The sequence below is a fragment of the Camelus bactrianus genome, chromosome 1, assembly GCF_048773025.1.
Source record: "Camelus bactrianus isolate YW-2024 breed Bactrian camel chromosome 1, ASM4877302v1, whole genome shotgun sequence".
In the NCBI taxonomy this organism is placed as follows: Eukaryota; Metazoa; Chordata; class Mammalia; order Artiodactyla; family Camelidae; genus Camelus; species Camelus bactrianus.
The window spans coordinates 62,236,648-62,258,498 of record NC_133539.1 but is presented as its reverse complement, the minus strand read 5'-3'; the positions used below and the strand labels follow the sequence as shown (position 1 = coordinate 62,258,498).

Genomic DNA, 21,851 nt, shown 5'->3' with positions numbered 1-21,851 from the left:
CTGCTTTGATTGAGATGATCATGTTGTTTTTTGCCTTCATTCTGTTGACATGGTGTATTACATTGATTTTTCACATGTTAAATTATTCTTGCATTCTAGGAGTAAATCCCACTTGGTCATGGTGTATAATCCTTTTAATATGCTGCTGAATTCAGTTTGCTAGTATTTGTTGAGATTATTGCATCAGTATTCACAAGGGATGTTGGTCTGCAGTTTTCTTATAGAACCCTTGCCTTTCACTTTAGTATCAGTGTAATGCTGGCCTCATAGAATAAGTTTGGGAGCACACCTTCCTCTTCAATTTTTGAGCAAAGTTTGAGAAAAATTGATGTTAGTTCTTCAGATGTTTGGTGGAATTCAGCAAGAAAGCCATCAGATCTCAAGAGCTTTTTTTTGTCAGAAGATTTTTGACTACTGATTCAATCTCCTTATTAATTATAACTATTTTTTAAATATTTTATTTACTTTGTGCAATTTTTTTGTTTTTGTTTGGGGGTGGTAATTAGCTTTATTTAGATAGTTAGTTAGTTTTTAATGGAGGTACCAGGGATTGAACCCAGGACCTCGTGCATGCTAAGCATGTACTCTAACCACTGAGCTATACCCTCCCCCACAAGACTACTCATTCCACTTCTTTTTTTTTTTTAATTGAAGTATAGTCAGTTTATAATGTGTCAATTTCTGGTGTACAGCACAATGTTTCAGTCATACATGAATATACATATATTTGTTTTCATATTCTTTATCACTGATAGCTACTACAAGATATCGAATATAGTTCCCTGTGCTATAAAGTATAAACTTGTTTATTTTATATATACCAGTCAACATCTACAAATCTCAAACTCCCAGTTTATCTCTTCCCCTCTGGTAACCATGAGTTTGTTTTCTATGTCTGTGAGTCTATTTCTGTTATATATATAAGTTCATTTGTTTTTTGTTGTTTTTTTTTAGATTCCACATATGAGTGATATTATATGGTATTTTTCTTTCACTTTCTGGCTCACTTCACTTAGAATGACATTCCCCAGGGCCATCCATGTTGCTGCAAATGGCATTATTTAATTTTTTATGGCTAAGTAGTATTCCATTGTATAAATATAACACAACTTATTTATTCAGTCATCTGTCAGTGGACATTTAGGTTGCTTCCATATCTTGGCTATTGTAAATAATGCTACTATGAACATTGGTGCAGGTGTCTTTGAATTAAGGATCCCTCTGGATATATGCCCAGGAGTGGGATTGCTGGATCATATGCTAAATCTATTTTTAGTTTCTTGATGAATCTCCATACTGTTTTCCACAATGGCTGCACCAAACTGCATTCCTACCAACAGTGTCGGAAGGTTCCCTTTTCTCCACATCCTCTCCAGGATTTATCATTGCCCACAAGACTATTTAAATTTTCTATTCATAATTCAGTCTTGGTTAGGACTTTGTCCATTTTGTGTAGGTTATCCAATTTGTTGGTTTAGACTTATAATATTCTTATAATCCTTTTTATTTCTGTATAATTACCAATAATGTCCTGACTTGCTTCTGAATTTAGTAATTTAGTTTTCTCTCTTTTTTCCTTAGTCCATCTAACTAAAAGTTTGTCAATTTGTTTATCTTTTCTAAAAAGCAACTGTTGATCTCATTCAGTTTCTCTGTTATTTTTCTTTTCTCTTTTATTTATCTTTGCTGTAGTGTTCATTACTTCATTCTTTGTAGTAACTTTGGGTTTAGTTTGTTCCTTTTCTAGTTCCTTAAGTTGTAAAGTTAGGTTATTGATTTGAGATCTTTCTTGTTTTTTAAGCTAAGCATTTGTAGTTGTAAACTTCCCCCTTAGCACTGCTTTTGCTGTGTCTCATGAGTTTTGGTATGTTGTGTTTTCATTCTCATTCATCTTTTAAGTCTTCTAATTTCCTTTGCAGTTTCTTCTTTGATTCATTGGTTACGAGTGTGTTGTTTAATTTCCAGAACTTGGCAGATTTTCCATTTTTGCTTCTGTTATTGCTTATTCTCTTCATCCCGTTTTGGTTATAGGAGATACTTTATTAGATGTCTTTCTTTCTAAATCTATTGAGGCATAATTTGTGACCTAACATATGGTCTATTCTGGAAGATAACTCCAAGGCACTTGAGAAAAATGTATCCTGTTGTTGGGCAGAGTGTTCTAAATATGTCTGTTCTGGTTGGTTTATTGTGTCCTTTAAGTCTTCTACTTCCTTACGTATGTTTTGTCTGGTTATTTTACACATTATTTTGAGTGGGTCATTGAAATCTCCAACTGTTGTTGTAGAAGTATCTATTCTCTTTAATGCTGTCATTTTTTGTTTCATAGATTTTGATGGCTTGTCATTAGGCATACAAATGTTTGTAATTGTTATATCTTCTTGCTACATTGAACTTTTTATTAATATGTAATGTCCTTTGTCTCATAACTTTTTTTATTGAAGTATAGTTGATTTACAATGTGCTAGTTTCTGGTATACAGCACAACAATTGAATCATACACACATGTATACATAGTCTTTTTCATATTCTTTTTCATTATAGGTTATTGCAAGGTATTGAATGTCTCTTGTAACTTTTTTCATTTAAATTCTATTTTGTCTAATATTAGTGTAGTCACTCCTGGCTTTTGTTTACCATTTGCATGGAATATGTTTTTCCATTCTTTCACTTTTAACCTGCTTGTGTCTTTGGATCACAAGGGAGTCTCTTGTAGGCATCATATGATTGGGACATGTGTTTTTATCCATTCTTTCAATTTTTTTTGATTGAGGAGTTTAATCCATTTACTTTTAAAGTAATTCCTGATAAGGAGGGGCTTCTTTCATTTTGCTATTTGTTTTCTGTATTCCTTATAAATTATAAATTCCTTCCTAAATTACTGTCTTGGTTTTTATTTGTAAAATAAATTTTTTTGTAGTGGAATGTTTAAATTCCTTTATCATTTCCTTTTGTGTATATTCTTTGGCTATTTTTTCTGTGGTTACTATAGAGATTATATTGACTATCCCAAAATTGTAACACTCTAATTTGAATTTATACCAGCTTAACTTCAATAATATACAAAAACTCTGCTCTTTTTAACAGTTCCATCCCCACCCCTTTCGGTTGTTAATGTCACAAAATTACATCTTTATACATTGTAGGTAGAAGAACATAAGCTAATAAATTTTAAATGCATTTGTCTTTTAAATTATGTAGAAAACAAGTGTAGAATTACAAAGCAAAGTTACTACAATACTAGCTTTTGGACTGATAATTGATTTTAGTTATTTACTAATGTTGGCTTTACTTCTCTACTAGTAATTAGCTTTTAGACTAATTTTTAAAATATAATTTAAAATATTAGTCTCTTAAATCATGTAGATGACAAAAAAAATTGTTACAAACCATTGTTACAATAATACTAGCTTTTTTGTATATATCTTTATCAAAATCTTTATTTCTTCAAACATCTTGAGTTATTGTCTTGTCTCCTTTCATTTCAACCTGCAGGGTTCCCTTTAGTATTTCTTTCATGGCCAGTCTATTGGTAATGATCTCCTTTAGCTTTTGTTTATCTGGGAATGTCTTAATTTCTCCCTCATAGTTGAAGGATAATTTTGCCAGGTACAGGGTTCTTAGTTGACAGTGTTTTTCTTTTAGCACTTTGAATATACCACCCCACTGCTTTCTTATCTCTAGAGTTTCTAATGAGAAATCTGTTGTTAGTCTTATTGAGGATGACTTACATACTGAGCCACTTTTTCTTGCTGCTTTCATAATTTCCTTTGTCTTTCAGCAGTTTGATTATATGTCTGAGTGTGAATCTCTTTGAGTTCACCCTACCTTGAGTTTGTTAAACTTTTTTAGATGTTTATAGTCATATCTTTCATCAAATTTGGGAATGTTATAGTCATTATTTCTTCACATATTCTCTCTGCCCCTTGATCACGCTCTCCTTTTTCTTGGACTCCCACAGTGTGTATGTTGGTCTGCTTAATAATGACCCACAAGTCATTAGACTCTGCTCACTTTTCTTCTGCCTTTTCTTTCTGTTCTCAGACTTAATAATTTATGTTGTCCGTCTTAAAAAATTCCCTGATTCTTTTCCCTGCTCAAATCTGCCTTTGAATCACTCCAACGAATTTTTCATTTCAGTTATTAATACTTTTCAGAATTTTCTTGTTTTCTCTTTAGGCTTTTTATCTTCTGTTGTTTTTTCCATTTTGTTCTTATGTCATTTTTCTTCACTTTGTTCCTCTTGTCTTTTAGTTCTTTGGATATCTTTAATATAGTTTTAAATAATTTTTCTAGTGGATATGCCAGCAGCTCTTTTTGAGAGTATTTTTTTCCTGCTGTTTTGAATTGGTCATATGTTCCTGTTTCTTTGCATGCCTTGTGATTTTTGTTGTTGTTATTGAAAATGAAAAGTTTGAATCTTATGAGTTCTCTGGAAATCAGATTCTCTTCTTTCCTAGAGTTTACTGGGGTTTGGGGGGTTTTTGTTTTGGTTTGGTTTGGTTTTGGTTTTTTGATTGCTGTAGGCTATTTCTCTGCTGAAAATCAGCCTATGATATAACCTTAAGGTCTTCTCAAGTTTTTTTCTGTGCCTGCACCTTCTCCAGGCATACACAGTGACTTTCTAATTTCCCTCATATATGTGGTTGCTTTTGAATATTCTAATCTTCAGTGTCTGGCTCTCAAAAGGGGAAAAAGAGAAAAAATGAAATTGTGGGAGGAGGTGCTTGCTCTTTAAATCTCCTGGAAGTCACTTTAGCCAGAGGGGGAGGGATTACATCAATTGAGGGAGGTTCAACAACAGTGGCTACTGCCTCTTTGCACCTCCATGATCAGAAGCAGCAATCAAAGCACAGATTCCCTATATTTGGAGGACAGAATCTTTTTTTTCCACCCACCCCTTTCCCCACTCCTGGCTTGTGCAAGCTTTGTGCCAGCTGCTCCAGAAACACTTGCACAGCTATTGGTAACAGGGCTGAGGGGTGGGAATTGAGTAGCTGCTACTGTGCTAAGAGCTGAAATTGACTGGATGAACCACAATTTGCCGCCTAATACTTCCCTTGGAAGTTCCAGGCCTTCAACAGACTACAGAATTCCAAAATAGTTACATCACACTGGCAGTTGCATTCTGCCAGTGCAGTTGTTACCTAGGTGAAGAGACAAATTTGTGGGTCTTGTTCTGCCATCTTCCCAGAATTCATCCTATTTGTTTTTACAGTCATTTTAACTTGCAGCGTTCACCTAAGTGATAGCATTTAACTTTTAATGCAGTGTGTCTCAAATTAGAATCCAAGATGTACTTTCTGGGGTTTGTGAGTTCTGCATTTGAAAAACGCTTGTTTATAATTTAGTAGGGGAGAAAGAGCAAGACAGTAAACCAATAACATAATGAAACTTTGATAAATGCTAAGAAGGAGAAATACAGTGTACAGCCTAAAAGCATTTTCTGAACTCCTAATTTTGGCCTATTAAATAACTAGATCTTAGAATTATTTTAACACAAATGTTTTAAAATATAATATTGCCCTCTGAAATGATATAAGAACGTTGCAGTATGTTACAGCAGCAGACCCTGTGAGGCCTTTTATTAACTAAATAAAGTAGTAAAAGTTGGATGAGCAGAATTATGTTTACGTCTTGTTACTAATACTTTGGTCAGATTCTTTAGAGATTTGTTAGCTTCTCTTTCAGGTATATCCCTCCCCTTTACTAACTACCCCCCATTTCTAAGTGAAATATAGGACTTCATTATTTTCTAAGTTAAAACATATACAATGTTATGTATTGTTAGTAAATAATAGATTAGCAGTAGATTTCTGTGGTTTACAACGTATTTTCTTTTATGTTACTTTACTGGGTCCTCACACAGTCCTCATGGCTAAAGGCATGTTTTGCAGTCTCTTTATAGATGGAGAAAATAAATTTCAATAACCCTTGTGATTTACTTGTACATTCAAAGCCACTGAATGATAGAGTGAGGTAGAGAGATCTAGAACTATTTCATAAGTGTCATTTAAACTGAGGTGCAGAGAAGGGTTTTTCTTCATTGGAAATAACTTTCACGTAGATTCTTCTCAAGTCTTGTTGCTGTTGTTTAAATTCTTCCCTAAGTAAAGCAGATAATTCTGTGTTACCTGTTCTGCTGCCCTCTGTCCTGGTTACAGATCCCAAGGTAGTAAGCTAGCCAGATTTGCTACTGATTTTTAGTGTCCTTTACTTCAGCTGTCTGAAAGTAGCAGATTCCATGGCCAAACTTTTATGTATCTCTTCCTTCAGAAGTAGCCTATTCTTCAGATTTGGTGCTAGAGTATTGTCTCTTTCTGAGTTGTGCATCATACCCTCCAAGCCTTTTGTGTTGCCCCATTCCTGCCACCTCCGAATTTAAGGGGAATGGAGTACTACTTTGTCAGATACCATTTCTGTATGCTGTAATAAAAGAATTTGGAAGATCTCAAGTTAGTAAGTCAGGGTGTAATGTATTCCACAGTAAATGTTTTAATTTTCTACCTGCTAACAGTCTTAAATACTTTTATCATTTTGGGTGGCTAAACTTGAGGTCATCACATCATACCTCTTGAGCTTCACTTATATAGGCTGTTATTTTAGGCCGTATTTTGTGACATGTCTTTTAAAAATTGCTAGGTTGTCTTATCCTGACTTTAGGGGTTTTTGTTTTTGTGTATGTGTGTGGTTGTGTTTTTCTGTAGCAGAGAAAGGTTTATTGCAGGGCCAAGCAAAGAAAATGGGCCTGCTTGTGCTCAAAAGAGCTGAATTCCTCCTGACATTAATTTTAACTGAAATTCTTACTTAATCCCCAATGTGAACATTCCTAGTTTTTGTTCAATTTCAAGTCCTTTAATCCCATGGTTTCTCTTCAAGTATGATCATTCACTCATATTAATTCCAACATACATCTACAAATTAACTTATTGTACATATGTTAGTTACCTCATCATATCTATTAAGTCAGAATTATAAATTCTTTTTATTAGTCTGTATTATTCTTTATTCAGAACTGAACTTTAAAACTGAAATTAATTTTATGACATGAATGCTAATATCTTAATAGCAACTCTAACCTGTATTTCACAACTGCCTTAGTTATTAACCTCTCACACTAAGTACTTGACTCAATATAATTGTTTTGCCGTATTTTATGATTGCTGTATTTTATGAAAAAATTCAAAAATCCTCAAATGTAAAGGGAGTAGTACATTGAATTCCCATGTATACTTATCACCCAAGTACAAAAGCCTTCAACTCATGCACTCTTTTATGAACCATAACCCCTCCTTCTAACCTCTCATTGTCATTGTTTTAGTTTGAAGTAGATTTAACACTTTGTATCATTTCATTTCTATGTATTTCAAATATCACATAGATCTTTCTATGACTAAAATCAAGATAACTTGTATACAGTGATGATGAGTTCGTGATCATGAGCAGAGCTATATTGTGATAATTTTAGTATAAATTTGATTTTGATAAAAAACCAACTTTTTCCACTATTTTTGGTAATAAATGAGCAGAGGGGACCAAATGGTTTTCTTGCCATAATTTTTGAAGAATGTAACTTCTTTGTAACTTTAAATAGCCTTATTCTTTCTTGCCCACCTCTGTAATTGCTTAAGCAAAATAAGATGAAGTTGTACCATTAATTTTTTAATGAATTAAAATATTATCAATTTGCAGAATCTCAATATGTCATTGGAAAAGGAACAATTTCAAATATTTGTAAAATCTCAAACGTTTTGACTCGCTATACTTAAATAGCTATCTCACAAATGGTATTTTTACCTATTAGGTTTGGTTTTCACTGAGTTGTTTGAAAATAGACTATTATATTCAAAGGTATATATAGTAGTTATGCACATAAAGTAGTTAATGTCATGTTTATATTTAATAAAATATTCCCTATTCACTTTTGTTTGTTTTTTCAGGTTTTTTAATTGTTTCAGCTGTACAGCAGTGATTCAGTTATATATTTTTTTTTCAGATTATTTTCCACTATAGTTTATTAAAAGATACTGAATATAGTTCCCTGTGTTATACAGTATATCCTTGTTCCTACTCATTTTTAACTTGCTGCTTCCTGTAGCTCAGATGCATACTGTACAATTATTTAAGCATGTAAACGTATTGTCTTTAGCATTTTATCATTTGATCATACAGATCTAGTACTTGCTGAAAATAATATAAAACATTTGAATATCCATCTGTTAGAAAAGCCCTTATGCTTGGAAGAAAATGGTTATTTTGTATATAATGTTTCTTTCATGCAACTTTTATGTCTGATTATTTAGTTAATGGAATAGAAGAAGTGTTAATGCTTATAAACATATCTTAAACTTTACTTAAAGGATAATCATCTTTTTGATTCTCTGAAAATGTCATTTGACTTTGTACTTTTATGCTCTTAAATATACAGAAGAAAGATAATTTTAAAAGGAATAACATCAGTCTTCTGGTATGGTCTGGTATGTTTTTTATTTGGTATTAATTGTGTTTTATTCTTTAAACTTAATTGCACCTACTTAATAGACCAAGCTGTTTTCAGTCGAATTAGACCTATGTTATTCTACTTGGTTTTTTGTTTTGTTTTGCTTTTTGACCATTATTGATTTGTGAGTGGTCTAGAATAACAGATGGAAAGCAGTCATTGTAGTTGATCATAATTGATGGCTTTTACATTGAGTATGTTTCCAGTATTCTGTTAAGTTTGGAATTGATTTCTTTGTATGGCTTTTGTGTGTGGGGGTGTGTGGGTGTTTAAACAGAGTTCGGTGTGGGTCAGAATTTTTTTTTTCTGGATGATAAAATGATTGGACTCTTCATGGGATCCTTGACACTAGAATAGCAAATGAATTCTAAGCAATTTGCAGTTATTTGTTATACTAGAGAATATTTGTGGATTTTCTGAGAAGGCTTGGTAAACTTCTTTGCAAATCTTAAGAAAATTGTGTCTGATTTAGCAGAAGTAATCATTTATTTCTCAAAAGCAAGTATCACTTAACTGCCTATACCTAATTCTTCCATTGGTGCTAGAAACCGTATGCATTGTTTAACATGTGGAATTTATGTAAAATTATAATTTTAAGAAATAGCAGATCTTTCATATGTTTCTAACATTTGTGAATGTTAATGTGTAATATGTGAATTCTCATATTAAGCCTAACACATTTACAATTCTTTCTTTAAGGCAAATCCTCCTCCAGTACTGGTCAACACAGATAGCTTGGAAACATCAACTTACGTAAGTTCCACTCCTCCCCACATTTAAATAATTCTGTTTTTCCTGTTTAGGTTTTGAAACAGGTACAAAGATCACAGAATTATTTTCTCTAATGCATTATAAATATAATATTCTATCACTGAGCTGTAATTACTAAAGTAAATGAAGCAATTTTGTCCATTTTTGGTTGGTTTTTTCTATACTTGTACAAAGCAGAAATGTTGAAATAGAGATTTATGGTTTTATTTTTAAATTAAAATGAATAACTTTCACTAAAGGCTGTCTCTGGCCAGTGGTCATTTACACAATGCCATATGTTCAGAATCATTTTTGAAGTCTAATTGGGTGACTAGATTTAGTGACCAGGTTTATATGTGTGTTCACATGTTAAAATAATTAGTTATAATTTTATGACTTTAAGTTGATTAGTGCTTGTCTCTAAACTTATTTTGTTTAAAAAAACAAAACAAAACTTCCTCCCTTAAAGTAAGTAGCCAGAACAACAGAATCTAACATTTTTCACCCCAAGGTAAAATATCTTTGGAGATGTTTTAGAAGTAGTGCCTGCACTGTTTTAAAAAGTCAAATGGTACATAATATGGTAGACTGTAAAAATCTTTTTCTTCTATTTTCGAATTGTAGTTAATTTCAGTCTGTGCTTTAAAACATTTTACTTGGCTTTTTATTCTGTTTTATTTATATGATATATCAAATTTGGGGGAACTTTTTATATTCTTATTTTTTACTGAAGTATAGTCTATTTACAATATCAGTTTCATGTGTACAGCAAGCAATTCAGTTATACTTACACATACATATTTTTTTTCAGATTCTTTTCCATTACAGCTCACTACAAGAAATTGGGGGGATTTTTGAAAACTTCAAATAATAATACGTAATACGAACCAAAAATACTCTTTGCAGGCAATGTCACCTTTCACACTGATACAGAATACTTAAGCAGAATTTTGTTCGTTCTTCTGTCAATATTTTCTTCTTCACATTTCTTTCTCTCTCACTGTTTTCTTCTGTTGACTTATGTTTTGCTTAAGGGCAGAGTCGGTCATTAAATATTTTGATTTTAAAACCCTTTCAACTGAAAGGTTAATATAGAAGAAAATGATATCAAAGAAAATAAATACACATGCATTTTAGCAGAAATATCAACAAATTAAAAGCAAGATTTCCATAGAAGCAGCCAACTTAGAGTAAAAGTTGTTTAATTTCAGGTTTGTATGACATGTTATTAAAAAAAAAATGTTCCTGCTGAGCAAGATATGCTGGGGCCACTATCCATATTGGGAGATTTGCTAAGACTCACAAGGCTCAGAATATAGTACTCATGGATAAGATTTATTACAGCCATGTGATAAGTCACGGATAAGTTGGGATCTACAGTCAGATTACAGGGCTGTATGTCTAGAGGAATCCATGTTTAGGTTTCCTTCCACTTTCTTCCTCCCAAGATGGGTCACACCAAATGCTCTTTTCCCCAGCAATGAAAATGCAACAACATGTATGCAGTTTTTCTGCCCAAGGAAGCCCATTATGGACTCCAGTTGAAGTTGTTTATTGGCTGTTGGTCACATAGGCACCCTCTGTCCAGCACATACCAAATTTCCAAGCTCTCAGAAGGAAAGCAGGTGTTCAGCAAAAAATGCATTGTCTCTGCAAAATCTAGCTATAGTAAATAACCTTTTCAGTTAGGGAATGATAGGAACACTGCCAAAATCAATTTCCCAAATGCCTGCTTAAACTCTTCTAGAGATAGAGCCTTAGGCCTGATGTATTAACCCTTTTCTTTACATAAGGAAATAAGATAAATTCCAATTACTTTAAGCAAGGTTTGTCAGAGTGTGCTACTTTATCATTCTTAAAGAACACTTTGTAAAATATTTAAGTAGTAACTATTCTTTATGACTATTTAGTTTAATTCTGAAACTTAAAATATATCCCTGAATGGTTTTCAAACTTACTATTCCTTTGTTAATTCCTGATCATTTAATACTAGCTATGTATCAATGAATAAAAATAAAAATTGCAGCTGTTGCCTTAGAACACGTTTTTTTTTCCTGACTGTCATCACCACACTTCCCAAAATTAAGTAATTATTGAACAAGGTAATGCATATACATTGTACAAAATTTTAAATAGATAAGTGTATCTGGTGAAAAGTGAATCTTTCTTCCACCCCTGCTCCCAGTCTTCCAGTTCGTCTTGCCCAAGGCGTTAAGTATTAGTAATTTTGTGTATATATTTATATCCTTCTATAAACATTCTGTGCAAATGCAAGCATATGTGTTGTTTTTAAACTTTTACCATATAAAAATCAATGCCCTACTGATAATTTTTGTATACTTTTCTGTGTATATGCAGCTGTATAATCAGAATATATTCATATGCATAGATTGCTCAGTGTGTCAAGTTTTAGATTTGATCATTATTGCTAAGTCACACTTCATAGAGTTATACCCATTTATACTTCAACAAAAATTATCAATATTTTTACCCCCCACTAGCATGATGTGTTAATAAACTTTTTATCTTTTGTTGGCATAATGTTTAAAATGGATTAGCTCATTGTTTCAACTTGAATTTGTATTATATCTTTCCTTTTTCAGCTGTTTCACCTTAGAAAAATTTTTTTCTTGAGATATTTACATACCACAAAATCTACTCTTTTAAAGTGTGCAATTCAGTGATTTTAGTTATTCACATCATTGTGCCATCACCACCACTTTCAAATTTCCAGAACATTTTCATCACCTTGTAAGGAAACCCTGTACCCATTAGTAGTCACTCCTCATTCTGCCCTTACCTCATCCCCTGGCAACCACTATCTACTTTCTGTCTCTTTGGCTTTGTCCATTCATGTAAATGGAATTATACAATATGTGGCCTTTTGTGTCTGGCTTCTTTCACTTAGCATAATGTTTTCAAGGTTCACCTATGTTGTAGCATGTCAGAACTTCATTCCTTTTTATGGCTGAATTATTTTTCATTATATGTACACACCACATTTTGTTTATTCATCCTTCTCTTGACAGACTCTTGGGTCATTTCCACTTTTGGATATTATGAATAATGCTGTGGTAAGCATTGGTAGACAAGTATATGGGGATTAATGTCATATTATCAATATTATGTCTTTCAGTCCACAAACACAGACTGTCTTTCCATTCATTTACATCTTTAATTCTGTTAATAATGTTTTATAATTTTCAGTGTACATGTCTTACACTTCTTCTGTTAAATTTATTCCTAAGTATTTTATTCTTTTAATGCTATTGTAAATGGAGTTCTTTTCATGATTTTATTAGGGATTTTTCATTACTAGTGTATAGGAATATAATGAATTTGGGGGTATGACCTTCTATCCTGCAATGTTAATAAACTCTTTTAGCTCTAATGGTTTTTTGTGTGTACATTCCTTTGGATTTTCTATGTAAGATCATGTTCTACAAACAAAGATAGTTTTACTTATTCTTTTCCAATCAGGATGCCTTTTAGTTATTTTTCTTGCCTAATTCCCCTGGCTTGAACCTCCATTAAAATGTTTAATAGAAGTTGCTTTTGCAACTAGTTTTGTTCCTGATCCTTGGGAGAAAACATTCAGTCTTTTACCATTAAGTATGATATATTATACTCAATTTTAAGTATTAATCCACTACGCTGTACACCAGAAACTAACACAACATTGTAAATCAACTATACTTCAGTTAAAAAATAATAATAATAAAGTATTAATTGAGGTTATAACTTCATTGTCATTGGATTTGAATCTCTCTCTGTTCAGGCCTGTTCCTTTCCTAAACAGTAGAATGTTAAGGGAAGGCAAAATTAAAAGCAAAAATTCTAGAGTTCTTACTGGTCCAGTAATGAGATAGAAATGAAGTAATTTGTTGAAATAATTCCCATCTGTTCCTCTATCCTTATTTTCTTTATGACAGACCATGAAGAGTGATGGTTAGGAAAATTTAATTTTGCTTTGGAAACTTTCTATATACTGAAAGCTTCAGCATGTGTAGTGTAATTGATGACTGCAGTATTTTAAAATTTAGCTTAATGGCTGTTCATTATTTAGGGAAATTTTTTAATTCTTTGGGGGTTAATACTTTATATTTAGTAATGTTCGTATTTCATTAGGAAGAAAATTTTCTTCTCTCAAATACATTTTTATTTTTAGATTCTTACCTTATGGTGATATAGACTTTGAGGTTTTTAATTGCCTGAGATTATGCATTAATAGTCATATGAATGTTGATAAATAAAATCTTGAATTTCATTATATTACTCTATAGTTAGAACCTAAATTGCACCTAAATGACAGGGAATTAATAAATTAGACTTCTTTTTATCTTCCTTTAAACAATCTTATACCTATTATGTATTAGGATCTGTGTGTCCTGTTTGGATATATTAGTGCAGGCTGTTTAGAAAATTAAAATCTTTGGGAATAAGGGACTGAGGATATATGTATTATAAATTTTCTTCTGCTTCTTTATGGCATGTTATCCATAACTAAAGCAAATCATATTTTTTAGAAAGCTTATACAACTTGAAAGTTACACAATAAATGCTATTCCAATATACTAGCAACAACCATTTGAAAATGAGTCCATTAATTCTATCAACAAAAATACAAAATACCTAGCAATTAGCTTAATAGGAAATGTATAGAGTTTGTAGTAAGAAAACTACACAGCTTTACTGATGGCGTAAGAGAATACCTGAGTAAGTACAGAAGAGAATTTGTTGCTGAACAGGAAGATAAAGTTGAGGTCATAATTTTTCCAAGATTAATGTATAAATTTGGTATAGTGCCAAGCATAGCACCAAAAAAGAGAATGTGTGTTTCAGGTCAGGGGAGGAGAGAGGAAAGGGAGGCAGAAGGAGGAGAGAGAATGTGTGTGTGTGTTTTGGAGGGATAGAGTTGGACTTAATGATTCATCTAGAGCTGTGCCATCCAAAAATAGTAGCCACTAGCCACATGTTGGTGTTTAAATTTAATTTAAATTGATTAAAATTCAATAAAATTTAAAATATAGTTTCTCTGTTGCACTGGTCACAATTTAAGCAGTCAGTAACCATATGTAGATAGTAACTCCTACATTAGACAAGGTAGATTATATTACATTTTCATCATCACAGAAACTTCTTTTGGACAGTGTTCATATAGAAAAGTTAAAAACTCAAGAATAACTAAGTAAAATTTAAAAGAAAAGTATTGTGGGTGATTTCCCTACCAGATAATAAGACATATTATAAAACATAATTTAGTTAAGGTAGCTCAGTTCTGGTCCCAAACCAGATTAGATAAGTGGAATAAAACTCACCTTTGCTATATGTTATATAATCTGTTTTTTTTTTTTCTCTGATCAAGTTTATATAGATCAGCTGTTCTTAGTTCTTAGTTATGGCTTTATGAAGCTTTTTCCCCACTAAGATTAAGATTTTTTTTTTTTAAATATTGAGGAATTTACCAGCTATTCTTAAATGTCTTTGGAATTTTTGCCTTTTACCCAAAGTGTTGCCATAACTTCTTTACCAGTTTACTTTTCTCTGGTTTCTCTCTATTTCTGTTATACTGCCACGGTTCTTTTTCTGGAAAATCTAGTAAACTTACTTGATGCTCAAAACTTTCGAGAATGTTTTTCATTCATCAGGAAAGCATTCAAGACCTTTCACAATCAGGCCCCAGTCCACTTCTAGTTTCTTCTACAGCTTTCACCCTTCCCCCCCATACACAATACTGATTTGTTAATAGGACTACAAAACTAGGAAGTAATAGCAATGACAGTTCTCAAGAAGTGTTCTAAATCTATTTTCTGTTTTTAAAGGGAAAAAAACTCAGATGTCTTATCTGTAATATTTTATCTAAAAATTGTTCTTTCTTCTCTAATTTTATCTTTCACTTTATCCTGTTAATTGAGAGTAATAAACCCAATAGCCAAGCATTTCTTTCCTTTTGGAAGCCACATTTTGTAAAGATACTATAAAAGGAAAACTAAGCAAACCAACCATTTTGTGGTTTTGCTGGAAGCCGTATTGTTTTTCAAAATATTACACCAACATTGGCTCTTTTTATTATTTTTTTTTTTTACTTTTGCTTTAATGAAGTGATAATTTGTGGGTTTGGTAATGTGCTCTTGGCATTTAGAAGCCCAGTTTGAATGTGTTTAATGATGTTATTGAATTTTCTCTATACATGAAATTATCAGTTGCAAGTTATTGAAGGTTTAGGAATAAAGTCATTTGGGGTTCATATGGCCCTCTAACTTTTTACCTTTTTAAAATCACTCCATGCTACCTGTAATCCTTACCAGATATCAGTAAATCATGAGTTGACATTAAGTGTCAGGGACATTTACTAAATACCTAGCTTTTGAGAAAGCTTAATGGTGGAAATCTTAAATTCCTTAAAGCAGAAATTATGAGGTCACAACCAAAAATTTTGCATATTAACACCAGAAGAGCTGTATAAGTACAGACTTGAAAATGTTTTCCAGAATAAAATTTCAGGCTTTTTAGAAATAAACAAATGAACAAATATAGAGGCCAATGTGGCAGTTTTGGGATTTGGCCAAGCCATATGCTGAGAAAAATTTATTAACTTTAATGGGTGTTTTTAAAAATAGAAAAAAGTAATAAGCATAAATAACTGGGCATTCAACTTAGGAAGCTTTAAAAAGTCTAAAGAAAGAATTGATAAAAATAAAAGCAGAAAAATAACATAAAATTTAATAAATTAACGATGTTAAAACTACTTCTTTGATAAAGACTGGTAGACTTTTAGCAAAAAAAAAATTAAAAATGGTACAAATAACCTTTAGAACAGGAACTGCAGATAAGGGTTTTATTTTTACTCATAAAAAGGAACTTCCAGTAAAGTTGGCAGGATATGCATATGTATAATCCTGCTGCACTGTACAGGCACAGAAAGCATAGATTAATATGTTTATTTGTTTATTTATAACACATCATTTCAAAAACAAGAAAATCTCTTCAGGTTAAAAAGAAAATAAAACAAAGTAGCAATTAGGTCTGAATCCATTAGAGCCATAAGAATTAAGAACCCAAAAAAGTAGTAGAGATGAGTTTCAAAAGCCCTCAAGAAAAGAACCCCTTGCTCCTGAATTGGATCTGAATTAGAGGTTGCTTTCTTATAGTATGGTAAAGAAAACAAAGTAGCTTACATAGATTTCATTATTCTGTTGTTTCATTATTCTGTTGCTGTATAACAAATCACCCTGAAACTTAGTGGCTTAAAATTAATTCATTATTTCTGATGATTTTCTGGGTTAAGTGGATAGCTCTGCTTTACATGATCTTGAGTGGGGCACTGGAAAAGACTGGAAGATCCAAAATAAAATAGCCTCATTCACATGGCTAGCAGTTGGTGCTAGCTGCTGGTTAGAAGTGCACCTGGGGTTATTGGTCAGGGGTCTTGTTGCTCCTTCATTTGAATCTCCTCATAGGTACTTGAACTTCCTCACATTATAGCTTCTGGATTCTAAGAAAGTGCATTCTAAGACGAAGGCAAACAATACAAGGGCATCACATGACCTAGATTCAGAAACCACACAGCATTTTTTGTGCCACATTCTTTTTAACAGAGCTCATTTAGGATCTGCCTAGATCCAAAGGAAGGGGAAATAGATAACATCGCTTGATGGTAGGATGGTTTAACCATATTGCAAAAGAGCATGTTAGCATGGAAGATAGGTAGCATCTAGAGAATGCAGTTTATCACAGTCCCTGTTTGACTGACTAGATTATTTTCCCTGGCTTCATATCACCAGAAATGTTAAAGCAATGATTTGAATCCAAGTTAATCTGATTCCAAGGACTATTCAGCCTTCACCATTGGCTCTCACTGTGGGAATTACTTCTTCCAGGAGGGTATAAGGAATAAATTAGAAGGAATGAGAGAAAATTCTTGGTCTGTGTGATGTGAGCAGGAATTTGAATGGTGAATCAAACTTGAACATGAAATACATAACTGAAATTTATGACAGGAAGCACTAAAGTAACAGATGTGGAGGTAGGAACTTGCAGGATATGTAAAGGAAGGAGCAAGTCATTCAAATCTGATGGTGTATAAGCTCATGAGAAACATACGTTAGGAATGAAGTTGAGTGATAGATTGGGGTCAGTTCATACAGTCTTGTATGAGAGTTTCTGAACGTTTTAGGGGAAGTATGTTACTATATATGGGCTCCATAAAGATCCATCTGCGTAAAACACATTAGAATGATTTGAGCAGTGTAGAATACCAGTCTAAGAGATGGGGTAGATTACATTTGTAGTAATCCAGAAGAGATTAACAAAGGCTTGAACAAAGGTAATAGAAATGCAAATGAAGAGATGGTGGCTTTCCAACAAAAAATGAAGTATTTAAATCAGTAAGAATTGGCAACTGATTAGATGTATGGATTAAGGCAGAGATGAGAATAGGAATTCAACTAGTATTAAAAGCTAACTGTACCCTTTCTGCATTTGAAAGTCATAGTACCATGAATGTCAACTCTTTAATCACATTTGTACTTTTGCATTCCTTGAAATCTTTCCTTAAATTATTAAAATGAAACTGTATTATTTGATTACTATCATATTTAACGTTTTTCGTTAAGAAGTCGTGCAAAATTATATCTTGCCATTTTACATTTTACTCTAAATTTCTGTGCTACTTCTTTTTCCCCCATTAGGTTAACGGCACTGATGCAGATTATGAATATGAAGAAATCACACTTGAAAGGGTAAAAACTGTTAATTATCTTGTTTTTATGCATAAATTTGTTGCTTTAAAGAACTCATTAAATATACTGCTCTTTCATATAGAATCCAAGGAAGATCATCGTTCAAAAACAGAACCATATAGTATTCATTTCTTTAATAAGTCCACATGTCATAAAATTAGCTGTGGCATTTTTCAGAACATGTTGCTTTTCTTTAATAACATCTTTTTAAAAATAAACTTTTTATTTAACATACTTTTAGATTTATAGAAAAGTTGTACAGTCAGTCTCCATTTACCCTGGACTCAGTCTCACCTATTGTTAACATTTTGCGTTACTAGAATACATTTATTTCAACTAATGAACCGATATTGATACATTATTATTAACTGAAGTCTATGCTTCATTTGAATTTGCTTAGTTTTTATGGTTTTCTCTCCCAGGGTCCCATCTAGAATACCATATTACATTTAGTTATTATGTCTCCTTAGGCTCCTCTAGGCTGACAGTTTCTCAGATTTTTCTCAGTTTTTATTTTTATTTATTTTTCATACAATAAAATATTATTTATTTTAAATAAGTATTTAGTATCCTAGTAACATGGTCATTCTGTCAGTTTTCTTTCCCAGCAAAATAATAATCGTAGATTTAATGGAAAAGACTTTGTTGAAAACTTCTCATGAATTCCCCCAGTCAGAAAATAAGGATACAATTCAGATGTTTAAATTTTCTTAATATATTTTTCTCCTTAAGAATATCTGCTCAATTTATACTGTACTTTAGCAATACCACCTTGTCTGACCAGCATTTTTGGGGGTGAAGTGTTCCATACAAGTAAATTTTCTAAGCAACTGAATGTAGGTTTAAGACTAAAATCCTGTATAATTAGATTTATTTATGTTTGAAGCCAGAATAGACTGAGTGAAAATAGACCTGAAAGAATCTTTTACATGTATAATAGATTTTTATTGCCTACTCCTGAATTTAGGTCACCTGTTCAAGTGAGGTGGATGACTGAATCTTACAAGTAAACAGTATTAATGTCACATTTTAATGTGGCATTTTGGTTTTTTCCAGTTTTATTGAAATCTCTTGACTCTTATCCCTTTTATCTTACTCATTTTTAATTTTTTCCTAGTACCTTTTAAATTCCTTTATTTAGTCAGAACCGAACATTGTATTTTTCACTGACTAAAGACCTTGAGTTCCGAGAATTGGGGAAATGTTGTTAAAGGGTACAAACCTGCAGCTAGAAGATGAGTAAGTTTCAGAGATCTAGTGCATAGCATAGCAAATATGGTCATCAGTTCTGTATTACATATTTCAAAATTGCTAAGAGACTAGATCTTAAATGTTCCCACCACAAAAAATGACAATCATGTGACCTCATAGAGTTGTTAGCTGATAACAGTGGTAATCATTACTGTACTATTTAAATGTATCAAATCAGCATGTGTTTTATACCTTAAACTTACACAGTTATTTGTAATTATATCTCAATTTTTTAAAAAGCAGAACTTGAATACCTGAGTAAATTGGTAGCCCCACACAATTTATTCATACAGTTATTGATACTCTAGTAACTCTTGTAGAGTTCAGACTAAAAAAAAGTTAAAATAGAGTTTTAGGACATATCATAGTACAGTGAATGTTTAAGCTATTTAATACTAACGGTTAAGTAATAGATTCACGTATGCCAGCTTATTTGAGCTTCCTGAAAGCCAGAGTTAGAACATTCTTGCAAAATAAACATTTAATACCTTTGCTTAGATCACTTGTCCTTTTTGTAGCAGTAGAACCCTTTCTTCAAAGAAAATATTATTCAAAAATCCAGTACAAAAAACAAGCAAGAAGTAGCACTGTTTTGGCAAAACTGACTTTGCTGACAAGAAAGTTCACCAAAGTTATGTTCTGCAGTTGGGTTTTCAATATTTAAAAAAAAAAAAAAAGCCTTTTGCTAGTCAGGTGCTTTGGTTAAACACATCAAGGATGGTGGCTGTGTTACTTAGCTGATACATTTTAAAATAAGCTGATGACAGAGTTAGCGGAAGAAAAGCACCATCCAGTATCCCTTTTGTAAAAGGCTGAAATAATGTATTGGTATTGCCTACATAGAACTAATAGCAGCAGAAGGATCACATCAGTTTTTTTTTCCTTAGGAACAATTTGCCTTACCAAACATGAGCAAGATGCAGTCTAAAAGAAAGAGATCTAATAGTGACACCTCTGCAAGGACAAATTGCACACATACTTTTCAAGAAAGAACTGTAGATCAGACTCCAAAAGTACTTAGTACCTGTTCTTCGACCTTACCTGCCTAGCAGTAATACCTCTTAATTCATAGAGAAAAAAGAGCTTTCCTTGTATTTCTTATTTTTAGAATCACCATATTCCCTATGCATATGCCTTTATGATGTATGTTCCCTGTATTAGTACAGTTTCTAGGTCCCGTAATGACAGGAACCTATCAATAAAGATAATTCTTATTCAGTCTCAAATTTTTTTCCCTCTGTCCCCAGGGAAATTCAGGGCTTGGTTTCAGCATTGCAGGAGGTACAGACAACCCACACATTGGAGATGACTCAAGTATTTTCATTACCAAAATTATTGCAGGGGGAGCAGCTGCCCAAGATGGAAGGTTGCGGTATGTTTTGCAGTTTATGTTGTGATACTAAATCCACTTTGTATATTTTTCTTGTGGCAGACTGAACAATGAATAAATACAAATAAGAAACACTGTCATAATAACCAACATAAGGTAGATGCTCAAATATCGAATGAATGAAATCATTGTGCTTTAAGCATTGTTTTCCTCTTTTCAGTTAGGAATTCAGTTTTATCTTAGAAATTAAACATTTTGAATAATAAGTTTGATAGTTTAAATATTTGTGAGCAAATTTATAAAAATCATAGATTTTCCTGTTATATTTTCAAATACTTTCACAAAATGTTTTCCATGTATTTTCTGGGTGGGAAACAGGTATATAAACTTATTTGAGATACAAGCAATCATATATATCTGAGTTTGAATCCCATACCACAAAGAGTAAAGATTATGCAAACTTTAAATAAATTAATATATTTTCTTAATTTAATAAATGTACATTGCTCTCTTGTTTAAATTTAACCTTCCATTACAGAGGATATCTTCAGCATACTTTATTACTTCCTTATGCCATAGATTGTGGCACTTTTCCTATTCCCTTGTTTGTTTTTTTAATACATGGTGAGAGTTTCCTGAAGTTTTAGGACTACGGATTTTTGTATAGTCTGTTAAAAAGAACCTCTGATTTTAAGGCTGCTGGTACCTTATGCAGCTTTTCAGTTTCTAAACTTTACTTATCACTGGATATGACAGGTGGCATATTAATGAAATTAGATATAAAATTAATAATTTGTCCACTCATGTAAATGTAAACATTTACTTCCTGATTCTGTTATTGGCCTTTTATTTGTAATTCTTGTGTGAAAATTAACATACTCTATTTGTTTCACTGGAGAACATACCTATAGTACTAACTCTAAGGTATCACTGTCTTTAGATACAGAATTTCTTTCCTCTAAAGAAAGTTAATTGGATATAGAAGTTTATCATCATCAATTTAAATATTTTAATTGTGTTTTGTTCCCCTTCTCTGCCCAATTTGAAATGACCATTTTTTAATTTGTTTTCTGATGGAATACCATGGAGTTGAAACTGAGATCGGTTTATTTTGGGTTAAATCAGTGGATTAATCTCAGTTTTGCCACTTACTATCTCTGTGACCATAAGCTAGTTATTCAGTCTTAGCCTCAGTTTTCTTATCTTTGAATCACTGCTCTGTTAGTCATTATCTGGGTGGCCTTGAGAAAGTTATTTTAACTCTTTGTGCCTCATTTTC

At 32.3% G+C, this 21,851-nt stretch overlaps 1 protein-coding gene across 8 annotated transcripts in view; it reads left to right on the top strand.

The window, feature by feature from the left end:
- The window catches only part of DLG1 (discs large MAGUK scaffold protein 1), a 228,958-nt gene that overhangs the window by 114,743 nt on the left and 92,364 nt on the right, over positions 1-21,851 (top strand). For all 8 annotated transcript variants that reach the window (XM_074365514.1, XM_074365507.1, XM_074365502.1 and 5 more), the window contains 3 exons: positions 9,200-9,253; positions 17,941-17,991; positions 20,490-20,614. In XM_074365514.1, coding sequence (XP_074221615.1) covers positions 9,200-9,253; positions 17,941-17,991; positions 20,490-20,614 — 230 coding nt within the window. The remainder of the gene's footprint in view (positions 1-9,199; positions 9,254-17,940; positions 17,992-20,489; positions 20,615-21,851) is intronic.